The sequence below is a fragment of the Poromitra crassiceps genome (assembly GCF_964638095.1).
Source record: "Poromitra crassiceps genome assembly, chromosome: 13".
Lineage (NCBI taxonomy): Eukaryota > Metazoa > Chordata > Actinopteri > Beryciformes > Melamphaidae > Poromitra > Poromitra crassiceps.
In genome coordinates, this window is record NC_139644.1 from 44,854,338 (window position 1) to 44,866,394 (window position 12,057).

General features: G+C 45.1%; 1 protein-coding gene across 1 annotated transcript; it reads right to left on the reverse strand.

Moving 5' to 3' along the window:
* Positions 1-668: 668 nt before the first annotated feature.
* On the reverse strand, positions 669-2,069 carry LOC310787950 (RLA class II histocompatibility antigen, DP alpha-1 chain-like). The gene is made up of 4 exons (XM_083649394.1): positions 2,020-2,069; positions 1,488-1,736; positions 1,072-1,352; positions 669-856 (listed from the first exon to the last, which is right to left on the reverse strand). Exons 2-3 carry the CDS (start codon positions 1,681-1,683, stop codon positions 1,153-1,155), a joined length of 396 nt encoding a protein of 131 aa, XP_083505520.1. The 5' UTR covers positions 1,684-1,736; positions 2,020-2,069; the 3' UTR covers positions 669-856; positions 1,072-1,152.
* Positions 2,070-12,057: the final 9,988 nt, after the last annotated feature.

Consider the following 12,057-nt stretch of genomic DNA (forward strand, 5'->3'; position numbering starts at 1 on the left):
AGGCGAAAGGCAACACAAAACTAATTTGGAAGCAGATTCAGAAGCTGTTAGGGACCGACCAGCTTAGGTGCAGTAAGAAACTAGAACTAAACATTAATGTAGCCTATTGCAAGACCCAGCAGAACTGGCAAAAGCCTTCAATGAATACTTCATTGACTCTGTTGCAGAAATTGCACAATGTTTCCCTAGCACATGTGAGAATCCTATTCCAGTGAATACCACTCTTCCTTTTAACATTAATTATATTTCAGAGAGTAAAGTACAGATGATTATAAACTCACTCAAACCTTCCACAGCTAAATAAATTTATGGAATGGACACATCTAGCTTAAGCACCTTAAAAACACTCTCTCTAGCCCGCCCCCCCATATAGCCCTACACACACACACACATATATATATATATATATATATATATATATATATATATATATATATATATATATATATATATAGGCCTAGAACCCTGGGAGATTCATTGAGGTCAATCTTAGGCCTACTACACTATGTGCGTTCTGGGTATAATTGTCATTTTCTAGCCATTTTGTGTAATTTGTATATAAAGACTCATTAAAATGCAAAAAAGTCAGTTATCACCAGCATTGTATTTTTACTTCAACAAAGTTATTGCCCATATACATTTCAAATACCGCCTTGGGAGTTCTAGCATTAAAGCAGTAGAGAACAGACAGCAGTCGGTTAACTCTGCCTCACATAATAAATAACAGATCATTCACTGAATAGTTGCATTCCTTTGATGAGGAAGAAGGTCCCTGTGGCCACACCCAGCAGAGCCACGGTCAGACCCAGTCCACAAAACACTGCAGGTCCCATCCCCGGTTGGTCCTGCTCCACACCTGAGGGAACAAAATGCACGAACACATGATTGTGTTAGCTAACTGTAGTTTTTGTTGGTGTGAGCTAACTGTAGTTTTGGTTGGTGTGAGCTAACTGTAGTTTTGGTTGGTGTGGGCTAAATGGAGTTTTGGTTGGTGTGAGCTAACTGTAGTTTTGGTTGGTGTGAGCTAACTGTAGTTTTGGTTGGTGGTAGCTAACAGTGCAGGTGCATCACCCCAGAATCGGGTCAGCGGGCGGCTCAAGGCTGGATGCTCCACAGAACAGCTGTAGGTGTCCCCAAGCTGTGGGATGAAGCTCAGCCTGGAGATCTGGTTGAAGGTGAGGTCTTTGTTGAGGTAGGGGATGTTGAGGCGGTTCCTTTGGTCACGTTCTTGATGTTCCTGGTCCAGTAGACCTTGACGGGAGCGGGGTAGAACCTGGTCACATGGCAGATGAGATGGTTCTCCACTCCGAGCTCCACAATGTTTCTGGTGTAGATGAAGCTGTCAGGAGGATCTGCACAACAACAGTATCGTCAAAGTATTGTACATTACATACATTTATGACAGTAATGTAAAACACTGACAGACATTCCTTGTATAGTTTTAATGGTTGAACAGCAGTCAATTTTTCTTTGTCATCTTTCCTTACCGAGCTGCAGAGGAGGGTAGTTGAAGTTACGCCGATCAGATTTCAGGTTTTTATGGCAATTGAGCACTTCATGCACAGCAACATCATACAGTCCTTCTTGGAAGACCACATTAGCTACAAACTTCGGCAAAGTCTCAACTCCTTTCTTGTTTTTGAAGTCTGCGTACCAAATCTCTTCACCATCCAGTCCAACCATAAATGCTGCATCAGTGTTTGCACAGCCACTGGTAACTTCAAACTCGCGTACAGCTGAGAGACAAGATGAAAACCATTCACAGATGTTATCCAGTCATGTTTGTAAAGAGTTTGTCGGTTTAGTATTGTTTTCATATTAAAACAGTTAATAAGAGTGAAAAGTTGAACACTGTCATCTCTCCTCTGAAGTAAAGCAGACACCTGTAAATATCTCACTGACTGTAAGACTGTCTCTGGTTCAGAAGTGTCTGTCTTCAGCAGAAAGTCTGGAGCTCAACTCAAATGATTTTCACATCAACATGAAAAGTGAGTCAGGCTAAATGTGTGATGTACTTACTGTTTGCTGTGACACCAAGTAGACATGAGAGGAAGAGGAGGGTCTGTGAGCTCTTCATCTCCCTGTTGACTTCGCACTGACTGCTGCAAACAGAAGGAAACAGCCTTATCTCACACACAGCTCCACCAATCACATTACAGCTTTGAGTTGCATCATCCGTTTCCAGCTAGACACAGTGGAGAACTGCTGCGTTTCCTATGTGCTTTATTAGACTCAGAGATGGGGAAAGCGCACATATTCTTTACTTAAGTATATAACAGGTGGAGGACAAACAAACATTTTGGCATTGTATATGGAAATGTCCAAGAATTAGGGAATTGTGGGAAGATGTGGCAGTAGTGCAGGCAATTTTATCAATCCAAGTAATGTGGAATCTATAAGCTTTTTGTTCTTGGCATCTATCCCAATATGATCCATCTGCAGCGCCGGAGCGTCATTGCCCTGCCCACCGTGTACGTTCTCCTGCTGGAAGTGTACGCATACAGACCGTTGTTATACTCTAACTAGACTCCTTAAACCCCGTTGTTATACTCTAACTAGACTCCTTAAACCCCGTTGTTATACTCTAACTAGACTCCTTAAACCCCGTTGTTATACTCTAACTAGACTCCTTAAACCCCGTTGTTATACTCTAACTAGACTCCTTAAACCCCGTTGTTATACCCTAACTACACTCCTTAAACCCCGTTGTTATACTCTAACTACACTCCTTAAACCCCGTTGTTATACTCTAACTACACTCCTTAAACCCCGTTGTTAGACTATAACTACACTCCTTAAACCCCGTTGTTATACTCTAACTAGACTCCTTAAACCCTGTTGTTATACTCTAACTAGACTCCTTAAACCCTGTTGTTATACTCTAACTACACTCCTTAAACCCTGTTGTTATACTCTAACTACACTCCTTAAACCCCGTAGTTACCCTGTAAGTACAGTGTGGTACCCCGTAATTAGCCTATAAGTACAAACATTTGTCCCCTGCTTCATAATACAGCCCACGACCCCGTAGTTAGACTATAAGTACAGATCTTGTTACCCTCTAGTTAAAGTATTTTTTCACTCCTTAAACCCCGTTGTTATACTCTAACTACACTCCTTAAACCCCGTTGTTATACTCTAACTAGACTCCTTAAACCCCGTTGTTATACTCTAACTACACTCCTTAAACCCCGTTGTTATACTCTAACTACACTCCTTAAACCCCGTTGTTATACTCTAACTACACTCCTTAAACCCTGTAGTTACCCTGTAAGTATAGTGTGGTACCCCGTAATTAGCCTATAAGTACAAACATTTGTCCTCTGCTTCATAATACAGCCCGCGACCCTGTAGTTAGACTATAAGTACAGATCTTGTTACCCTCTAGTTAAAGTATTTTTTCACTCCTTAAACCCCGTTGTTATACTCTAACTAGACTCCTTAAACCCCGTTGTTATACCATAACTACACTCCTTAAACCCAGTTGTTATACTATAACTACACTCCTTAAACCCCGTAGTTAGACTATAAGTACAGATCTTATAATTCACTCCTTAAACCCCGTAGTTAGACTATAACTACAGCCCTAAACCCTGTTGTTATACTCTAACTACATGCTTATTTGCGGGCTGTATTCTAAAGCGTTACCGAACGTCCCCACAGTCAAAGCACTTCCCTGATATATCCATATAAAAACTATCATGCTTGAATACCGTCACCTTGCTAAACTAATGGCATAAGTCATATTTTCAAGTTTTTCAGGAGACACAAAAAACTGAACCAAATAGAGAGTTATGACAATATATGACTATTAACATACAAATAACGCTGTATGTCAAATCATGTTGCATAAGTGGATTAAATGACTTAGGCCAATTTATGAACATGCCGTTGCATCTTAGGCAATTTTAAACCTGACTTAGGCAAAACACTGCACATCTTTTATTCCCACTTCTGTGACCACAAACAGTTTAAAACGCTAGTCGAGCACATAGATAGAGACTCAGGAGACAGAGGGCAGTTTGACTTTCATTTAATAAAGCAAACTAATCTTTACTGCGTCACTCTTAACAAATTGTAATTTAAACTTAAACTTAAATCCTTCTTAAATCAAACAATGTCAGTTAAATCAAACACTGAGGAGGCATGTGCCTCTCCTCACTTCTTCCTCCAGGTCTTCTTTGCTGGGTCACTGTTAACAAATTGTAATGTAAACTTAAATCCTTCTTAAATCAAACAATGTCAGTTAAATCAAACACTGAGGAGGCATGTGCCTCTCCTCACTTCTTCCGCAGCTCTTTGCTGGGTTTTAACTAACCATTTAACATTTCAAACAATTTCACTGCTCACAAGTAATTTTTTGCAAGTCCAAGTCAAGTCTCTGGCACTTGTGTGTGTGCCTGTGCTGTGCTTCCTCCCATTGCCACCCCTGGTAGTCTCCGGGTTAAGACAAATCTGAACAATCTGAGTGTAGTGCCTTTTTTTTTTTACGATCAAATCTTTTTTTTTTTTTAAACATTAAACACAAACAATACACCAGACAAAAAAAAAACAAAAAAACAAAAAAAAAACATATAAGACACCCCCCCCCCCCTCCCCACAAGGGTGAACAAAGAGGAACAAAAATAAAACAACCGACTCAAAGATCACAAAATAAAAACATTATAAAAGCTCTTTCAGCGCTTCAGCTGCCGTGAGCCACATGTTCAAATTCATCTCCTTAGCCCCATTTGTACGAGCTGTTGATAATTCCAAGTATATTACATCAAGAAAGGTTAATAACCAATGTCTGATGGTCAGAATGTAAGGGGGCTTCCAACGTACTGCTATCATTTCTGAGTGTAGTGCCTTTAACACACTGAACAATCTGAGTGTAGTGCCTTAACACACTGAACAATCTGAGTGTAGTGCCTTTAACACACTGAACAATCTGGGTGTAGTGCCTTAACACACTGAACAATCTGAGTGTAGTAGCTTAACACACTGAACAATCTGAGTGTAGTGCCTTTAACACACTAAACAATCTGAGTGTAGTGCCTTAACACACTGAACAATCTGAGTGTAGTGCCTTAACACACTGAACAATCTGAGTGTAGTGCCTTTAACACGGAATAATCTGAGTGTAGTGCCTTTAACACACTAAACAATCTGAGTGTAGTGCCTTAACACACTGAACAATCTGAGTGTAGTGCCTTAACACACTGAACAATCTGAGTGTAGTGCCTTTAACACACTGAACAATCTGAGTGTAGTGCCTTAACACACTGAACAATCTGAGTGTAGTGCCTTTAACACACTGAACAATCTGAGTGTAGTGCCTTTAACACACTGAACAATCTGAGTGTAGTGCCTTTAACACACTGAACAATCTGAGTGTAGTGCCTTAACACACTGAACAATCTGAGTGTATAGTGCCTTAACACACTGAACAATCTGAGTGTAGTGCCTTTAACACACTGAACAATCTGAGTGTAGTGCCTTAACACACTGAACAATCTGAGTGTAGTGCCTTAACACACTGAACAATCTGAGTGTAGTGCCTCTTACAACTCTCTGGTAGCCTGTGTATAGGCAGTCTGGAGGTCGGGGTGGCTGTGCAGGGTGTGTGGGGCAGAGAGAGGGGCTCTTAGCCTGGGTATAGGCAGTCTGGCCTTTAGTCTCAGCCTGTCGCCAGTCTGGCAAAAAAAAATGACTTGTGAGCAGTGAAATTGTTAAAGGGGTAGTTAAAACCCAGCAAAGAGCTGGAGGAAGAAGTGAGGAGAGGCACATCCCTCCTCAGTGTTTGATTTAACTGACATTTGTTTGATTTAAGTAGGATTTAAGTTTAAATTACAATTTGTTAAGAGTGACCCAGCAAACAAGAGCTGGAGGGTGTTGCCGGTTCTCTCGGCCCCACACACCCTGTACTGCCACCCCGACCTCCAGACTGCCTATACCCAGGCTAAGAGCCCCTCTCTCGGCCCCACACACTCTGCACAGCCACCCCGACCTCCAGACTGCCTATACCGACCTCCAGACTGCCTCTACCGAGGCTAGCCTCTCTTTCGGCCCCACACACCCTGCACAGCCACCCCGACCTCCAGACTGCCTATACCCAGGCTAAGAGCCCCTCTCTCGGCCCCACACACCCTGCACAGCCACCCCGACCTCCAGACTGCCTATACCCGGGCTAAGAGCCCCTCTCTCGGCCCCACACACCCTGCACAGCCACCCCGACCTCCAGACTGCCTATACCCAGACCTCCGTCCAAACAAACATAGCCTACCACTGTGTGTTATAACAGCCATTGCTACAGTCAACAAAAATAGGTAATTAGCATGTGTACAGAAACAGCTAGCTAGACTATATAGGCTAGAAACTTTGTGGGGAGTCTGGATCGCCCATGATCCAGCTAGTTAAACTATAACTTGTGAAAGTAAAAGTAACTATGCAACATTTACAGCCAAGGAATCTGTATGCTGAGAAAAAGGAAGTGCGGTGGGGTTGTGCTCTGGTGAAAACCGTCTATAGTAAAATTATCACTTACCAATGGGGGATGAGTCCTGAATGATGGAAAGAGCTTCATTTATGTTGAAGTATTTATTTTTCCTTGATGCAGATGCCAATTTAAAAGCTTGTAAAATGGCCTAAGTCACAACACAAATTGCCGAAGTTGCATCGTCTTGTGACTTAGGCAAAAATAAAATGGCTTAAGTCACAGTTAGATTGATTTAGTCACACTATTGATTTAGGCCATTAGAATATTGAGGTAAAAACAGCATTTTCTTTTCAATTAGGATGTTGGCCGTTTTACCAGAGGTGGGGAGCATCCTGAAGAGATGACTTAGGCAAAAATATCATTTTTGTAAAAAAGTGACTTAGGCCATTAGTTTAGCAAGGTGACGATACCCAAAATACAAACTCCAGTGTCTGTTTGTGACAGACTAAGCTAACCTGTTAGCTAATGGCTGGTTCATTTATCTCAGTACTGGTTGTGTAAACTTGTGTAGGCCCCATCTTATACATTTGGCGTTGTAACATTATAAAACACATTTCCTGGCATATGCAGGCATTTGGACAACCTGGTAAGTTCTGAAAATATGTGTATTTCCTTATTCCAGCTAACATTATTGGTTCTTAGTAACATTATGCTGGCAAAGAAATGCTAGCGCTACAAGCTAACAGCCCCCTAACACAAGCGGTTAGCTTGCAGGACCCATTACAGCCATGGATGTGTTAAAAGAACCAATAACATTAGCGGAAGTAATAAAACACATTTTCTGAACTTACCACTTCAGTCCCCAACCAATGTTACTTTCTCGCACACCTTTCTCAAAACAATGTCCTTTTTATTGCAGTCCATCGATAATACAGTCTGGCGTGACGTCCATCACACATCAAGCAACGTCTCAAGCAGTGTCTGGTCTATGTAAACTAATGGGCCCTATCTTTCCCCTGGCATTAAAATTGCGTTTAACGCCAGGCCAAGCGCTATTTAGTGGGCGTGGTCAACGCAGTCCCTATTTTCCACTCAGCGTTACACCCGGCGTTAACCACTTAACCATGCCTTTTAAGCATAGAATTATGCACAACTCTGGTCATTGGTGAACTGCAATTACGCAATGACATTCTTCCTTTCGAACCTCCGATCCACTCGATCCAGTCCGGGTTGCGGCTCCATGCTGTCATTTCTTCATGCCAATTTGGATATCTCAGCAGATCACAGATCATAGCCTGAATAAAACAATTCAACCTACAGCCATGCAAATACAGATCTGTTCAGCAGGGCTGATGCGGTCTCCCTGTAGCCTACAATATAAAACGTTAACGATCGGTGACATTCCTGATAGCATCCAATTCCATGATCTTTATGTTGTAAACACATAACTTTCACAATAGTGAACAAGCACCCGCACTCGGCTCATTCAGGACAGGCTTAGTTTTATAACTTGTAGGCTACCTGCTGCTCCTGCACATCACAGCACAGGCTAAATGATGCACATAAATGATACTATTTTCCCGAGGCAGACGCAAAGCATGTTTTTTTGGATTTAATGCCAGTTTAACGTCTAAGGCCAGGGGAAGATGGGGCCCTAGGTCTATAATGCGAACAGCCTGTTCAGCCATTGACGGCTTGTGACTGGCTGCCACAGCTGTCAATCATCCCTTTTTATATCATCAAATAACTACTTAATAACAAACTGATCAGAAAAATGACCACTTGCACAGGCATTAGCGTGATATGAACTATCTAAAAACATACATACATACAAACAAAGAAACAAACAAATATCTGATGTGTAGTTTGATTGTTTAGTTTCGTTCATTTTCCCATCCACTAACATGGCGGAGGCGGGTCTCGTGACCTATACTGGCACCCGCCGCCAAAGCGGAAATCTAACATGCTGCGGCTTCACTAAATGGGACCTAGGCTGCACCCGTGTTCGGTCTCTCTGCCTGTCTGTCTGTCTGTCTGCCTGTCTGTGTGTCTGTCTGCCTCCCTGCCTGTCTGTCTGTCTGTCTGCCTGCCTGTCTGTCTGTCTGCCTGCCTGCCTGTCTGTCTGTCTGTCTGCCTGTCTGTCTGCCTGTCTGTCTGTCTGTCTGCCTGCCGGTCTGTCTGTCTGTCTGTCTGCCTGCCTGTCTGCCTGCCTGCCTGCCTGCCTGTCTGTCTGTCTGTCTGTCTGTCTGTCTGTCTGTCTGTCTGTCTGTCTGTCTGTCTGTGTTGCCAAAGCAAAACAGTGATAATCAGGATAATCTCTCTGAGTGGATGTGAGTGAGTAGAGCGTACTGAGTTGGAGGGTGCGGTTCGGCCTGAATGAGTTTCAGTTCTTCTTTCAGTTTCTTTCAGTTTCAAGGTTGATGGATTTAGCTTTGTGGTTTTTGCTTCGTTGGAAAAAAAGAGAAGTGTTTTGCTTGTGGAGTGGAGGGGCATTTAACCCTTTCCTGTCTAGAGAGAGCAGAGGACATTTAACCCTCTCCTGCCCAGAGACAGCGGTGGACATTTAACCCTCTCCTGTCTAGAGAGAGCAGCATCAAGTAGGGGAGAGTGGGGTAAGATGAGCCACTTTTTTTTACTTATGTTGCCCTCAAGGCAAGGACAAATGAGACAGAAGTACAATGAACACATCTACGCTTATTTCAGGATGTCTCCTAACAAGAACTAGTGCAGTGCCCGTTCGCCCATGCACCACCCGGTGGGTGCTTCCCCCAGCACACACACTGCACTCTGTCAGGTCCCCCTAAGCGCAGGTTATCAAGATCCGCGAAGGACAGACATACAGACACTCCTGGAATACGTCAAAATTGCATGAAATGCGGCACCGCACTCCATCGGGGTCCGAGCACCGCACTCCTTAAGTTTGAAGTCACAATCAGACAAATGTTTCTTGAGATAAACTGCTTTTTGTGTTGCCAGTAGGTGGCACTGTGCCGAATTGCACAAAATTTGGCACCACTCTATGTCAGGTTCCCAGCAGCACACTTACCAAGTTGGAAGTCGATCAGATGAATGGGTATCGAGATAAACCGCTTTTTGTGTTGCCAGTAGGTGGCGCTATGGCAAATTGCACATAATTCAGCTCCCTGCACTTCCTTGAGTCCCTCTAAGCGCACTCCTCGAGTTTGAAGTCGATCGGACGAACGGTTCTCAAGATAAACCACTTTTTGTGTGGCCAATAGGTGGCGCTGTGCCGAATTGCACGAAATTCAGCACTGCACTCACTGTGTCGAGTTCCCATCAGCGCACTCCCCAAAGTTGAAGTCGATCGGACTAACGGTTCTTGAGATAAACCACATTTTCTATGTTGCCAGTAGGTGGCACTATGCCGAATTGCACGAACAAAGGGCACTGCACTGCACAATAGGGCACTCTCCCAAAGTTTGAAGTCGATCCGACCAACGGTTCTCGATGGCATGCAGCAGATGATGCTCATCCATGAGCAGTGGTGGAAATGGCCAGGTTTTACTTCGTTTCGAACTCGAGCTCTCACTCTAGTGCCATATCCGCTGCGTACGCAGCCCACTGGAAGACTGTTATTTTTGCTCAAAAAATTACCTTTAATTATAAAACCGACCACCCACCAGTAGGTGGCGTGGTGCCCCCCTGGGACTGATGCGGCCACCCGCGTGACTATGTCACGCCCGTTCAGTCCAGGGATAGCCACTCACCGCTCTTCCAGCCGCGCTGAGGACGTGTTATTCAGAAGCTCCGTGTTAGCTCAACTTTGCGCTCTTAGAAGCTAAAGAAAAAAGGCTCGTTCCGTCTTATTTGCCCACCTCGAGAGGTTTGCGTGGACGAGATTCTTCAGGCTTCGGGGACCCGATCCTGTTCTCTTCACCAGCGGCGTCGGAACAAGTCATCTAAAGCTAAGAGTGTCTTGCTTACAGTTAACACCTGCATTAAAAAGCTACCGCCGTGTAGCGTGCTTCGTCTTCCCCAGCTGGGGTAGCGATAGTGATAGGCTTGAGAGCTAACCAAGGTCCACTCTCAAAGTGTGAAAGCTAGCTTGCATACGTGCGAATAGCATTATTACTGTTTAGCACAGAACAATAGGCTAATTACCAGGCTGCATGCGTCCCCGGATGGGGCAACGCACCCAGTGTTGTTGTAGATAGCTAGCTTGCACCCGTGCAGTTAGTATCTTGTGTGCTAGCACATTAGGCGCAGGCTACCTCCGTGTAGAGCGCGCACGTTCACTCCAGCCGGAGTAACGTTAAGTGAGAGTAGTATCTAAAGAGTCGTGCTCTCCAGATTAGCTAGATAGCTAGCTTGCACCTGTGCAGCCAGCATCTAACGTTGCGTAGCACTTCGGCTACCTTTACCGTTGCAGGCTTACTGCTAGTTAGCTTACACGGTATAACCCCTGCTAATTCCTGGTACAGTCTGCGGGTGCTTGCTGCGAGTTAGCTTGGCTGAACTCGCGCGATGAACCAGGCGGCTGCCAAGAGAAAGGAGGGCACAGCCAGGTGCTGTGTTAGCTGTGATGCTACGCTGGCCGGTTACGACCGGCACGATGTATGTGTGTACTGCCTAGGGCATGAACACGCTGCACAGGCGTTGTTGGAACCTACATACTGCTTGTAGTGTAGCTATTACTGGCGTCGCCCCCAGAGGGGGCGCTCTGAGATATTAGCTGAGCGAATATGCTAGCTAGGTAAGCTCGCTCCACACGAGTGTGTTAGCCGCTTCTCTCAGTACTTACGCCATCTTAGCCAGCTTTGCTTGTCTGCTAAGTGTTGCTTTGCCGCCGTGCAAATAGCATCTACTAGATTGTAACTTCCTCTGAGGAGTTTCTTCTGAGATTGACTAGCTTCGCGGGCCGCTGGCTTTCAGCTTGCGGTCACGCTCGCTTCCCCGTGTTACTCAGGGTAGAGGCTCGCTGCACTGGCTTGTGCGCAGGCTTGTGTTAGCGCACGCTTGTCTCTCAGTGCTTACGCTAGCTTAGCTAGTGGCTTGTTCACGCTTGTTCTCTCGGGTTAACAGGTTGTGGGTATTGTTGCCTTCCCTTCGGGCTGGGCTATTGCCGCTTACGTTACCATTGCACACGCACGTTCGCTAGCCTCCGGGTTGCTTACTGTCTAGTCTGTGCTTCATGCTAGTTTGCTAGCTTGCTTAAAACGGTATGCCCACTAACAGGGTGCGGCCTGCGGGAGCTTGCTATTTAGTGATTAGCTTCCTGCTTTCTCTTGGGCTACTGAGCAGGGAAAGTCAGCGAGGGGATGGGCCTTGTGTAAAACTACATTGGCCGAGAATGAACCGGCACGATAGGTGCGTGTTCTGCCTTGGGCATGAGCACGCTGCACAGGCGCTTTGAACCCTCGGTCTTGCAGCTGCTGGGCTATCTTCAAGATGGCCGTGCTGCGTCTTAGAGCTTCGCTCTCCTTGAGGAGGACATTCCTCCCAGCGGTACGCCTCTCGAGAGAAACGTGTCTGTTGAATCTCTCCGACCTGTCGTGGGTGAAGCCCCTGCTGCTCAGGGCGAACAGGGCCAAGGGCCCCGGTCCGAATTAGACGAGCAGTCTGGAGTTAGAGCGGGGCAAATTCCCCGGGTACGACCCCCTAGTCGAGACCGCCCAGGA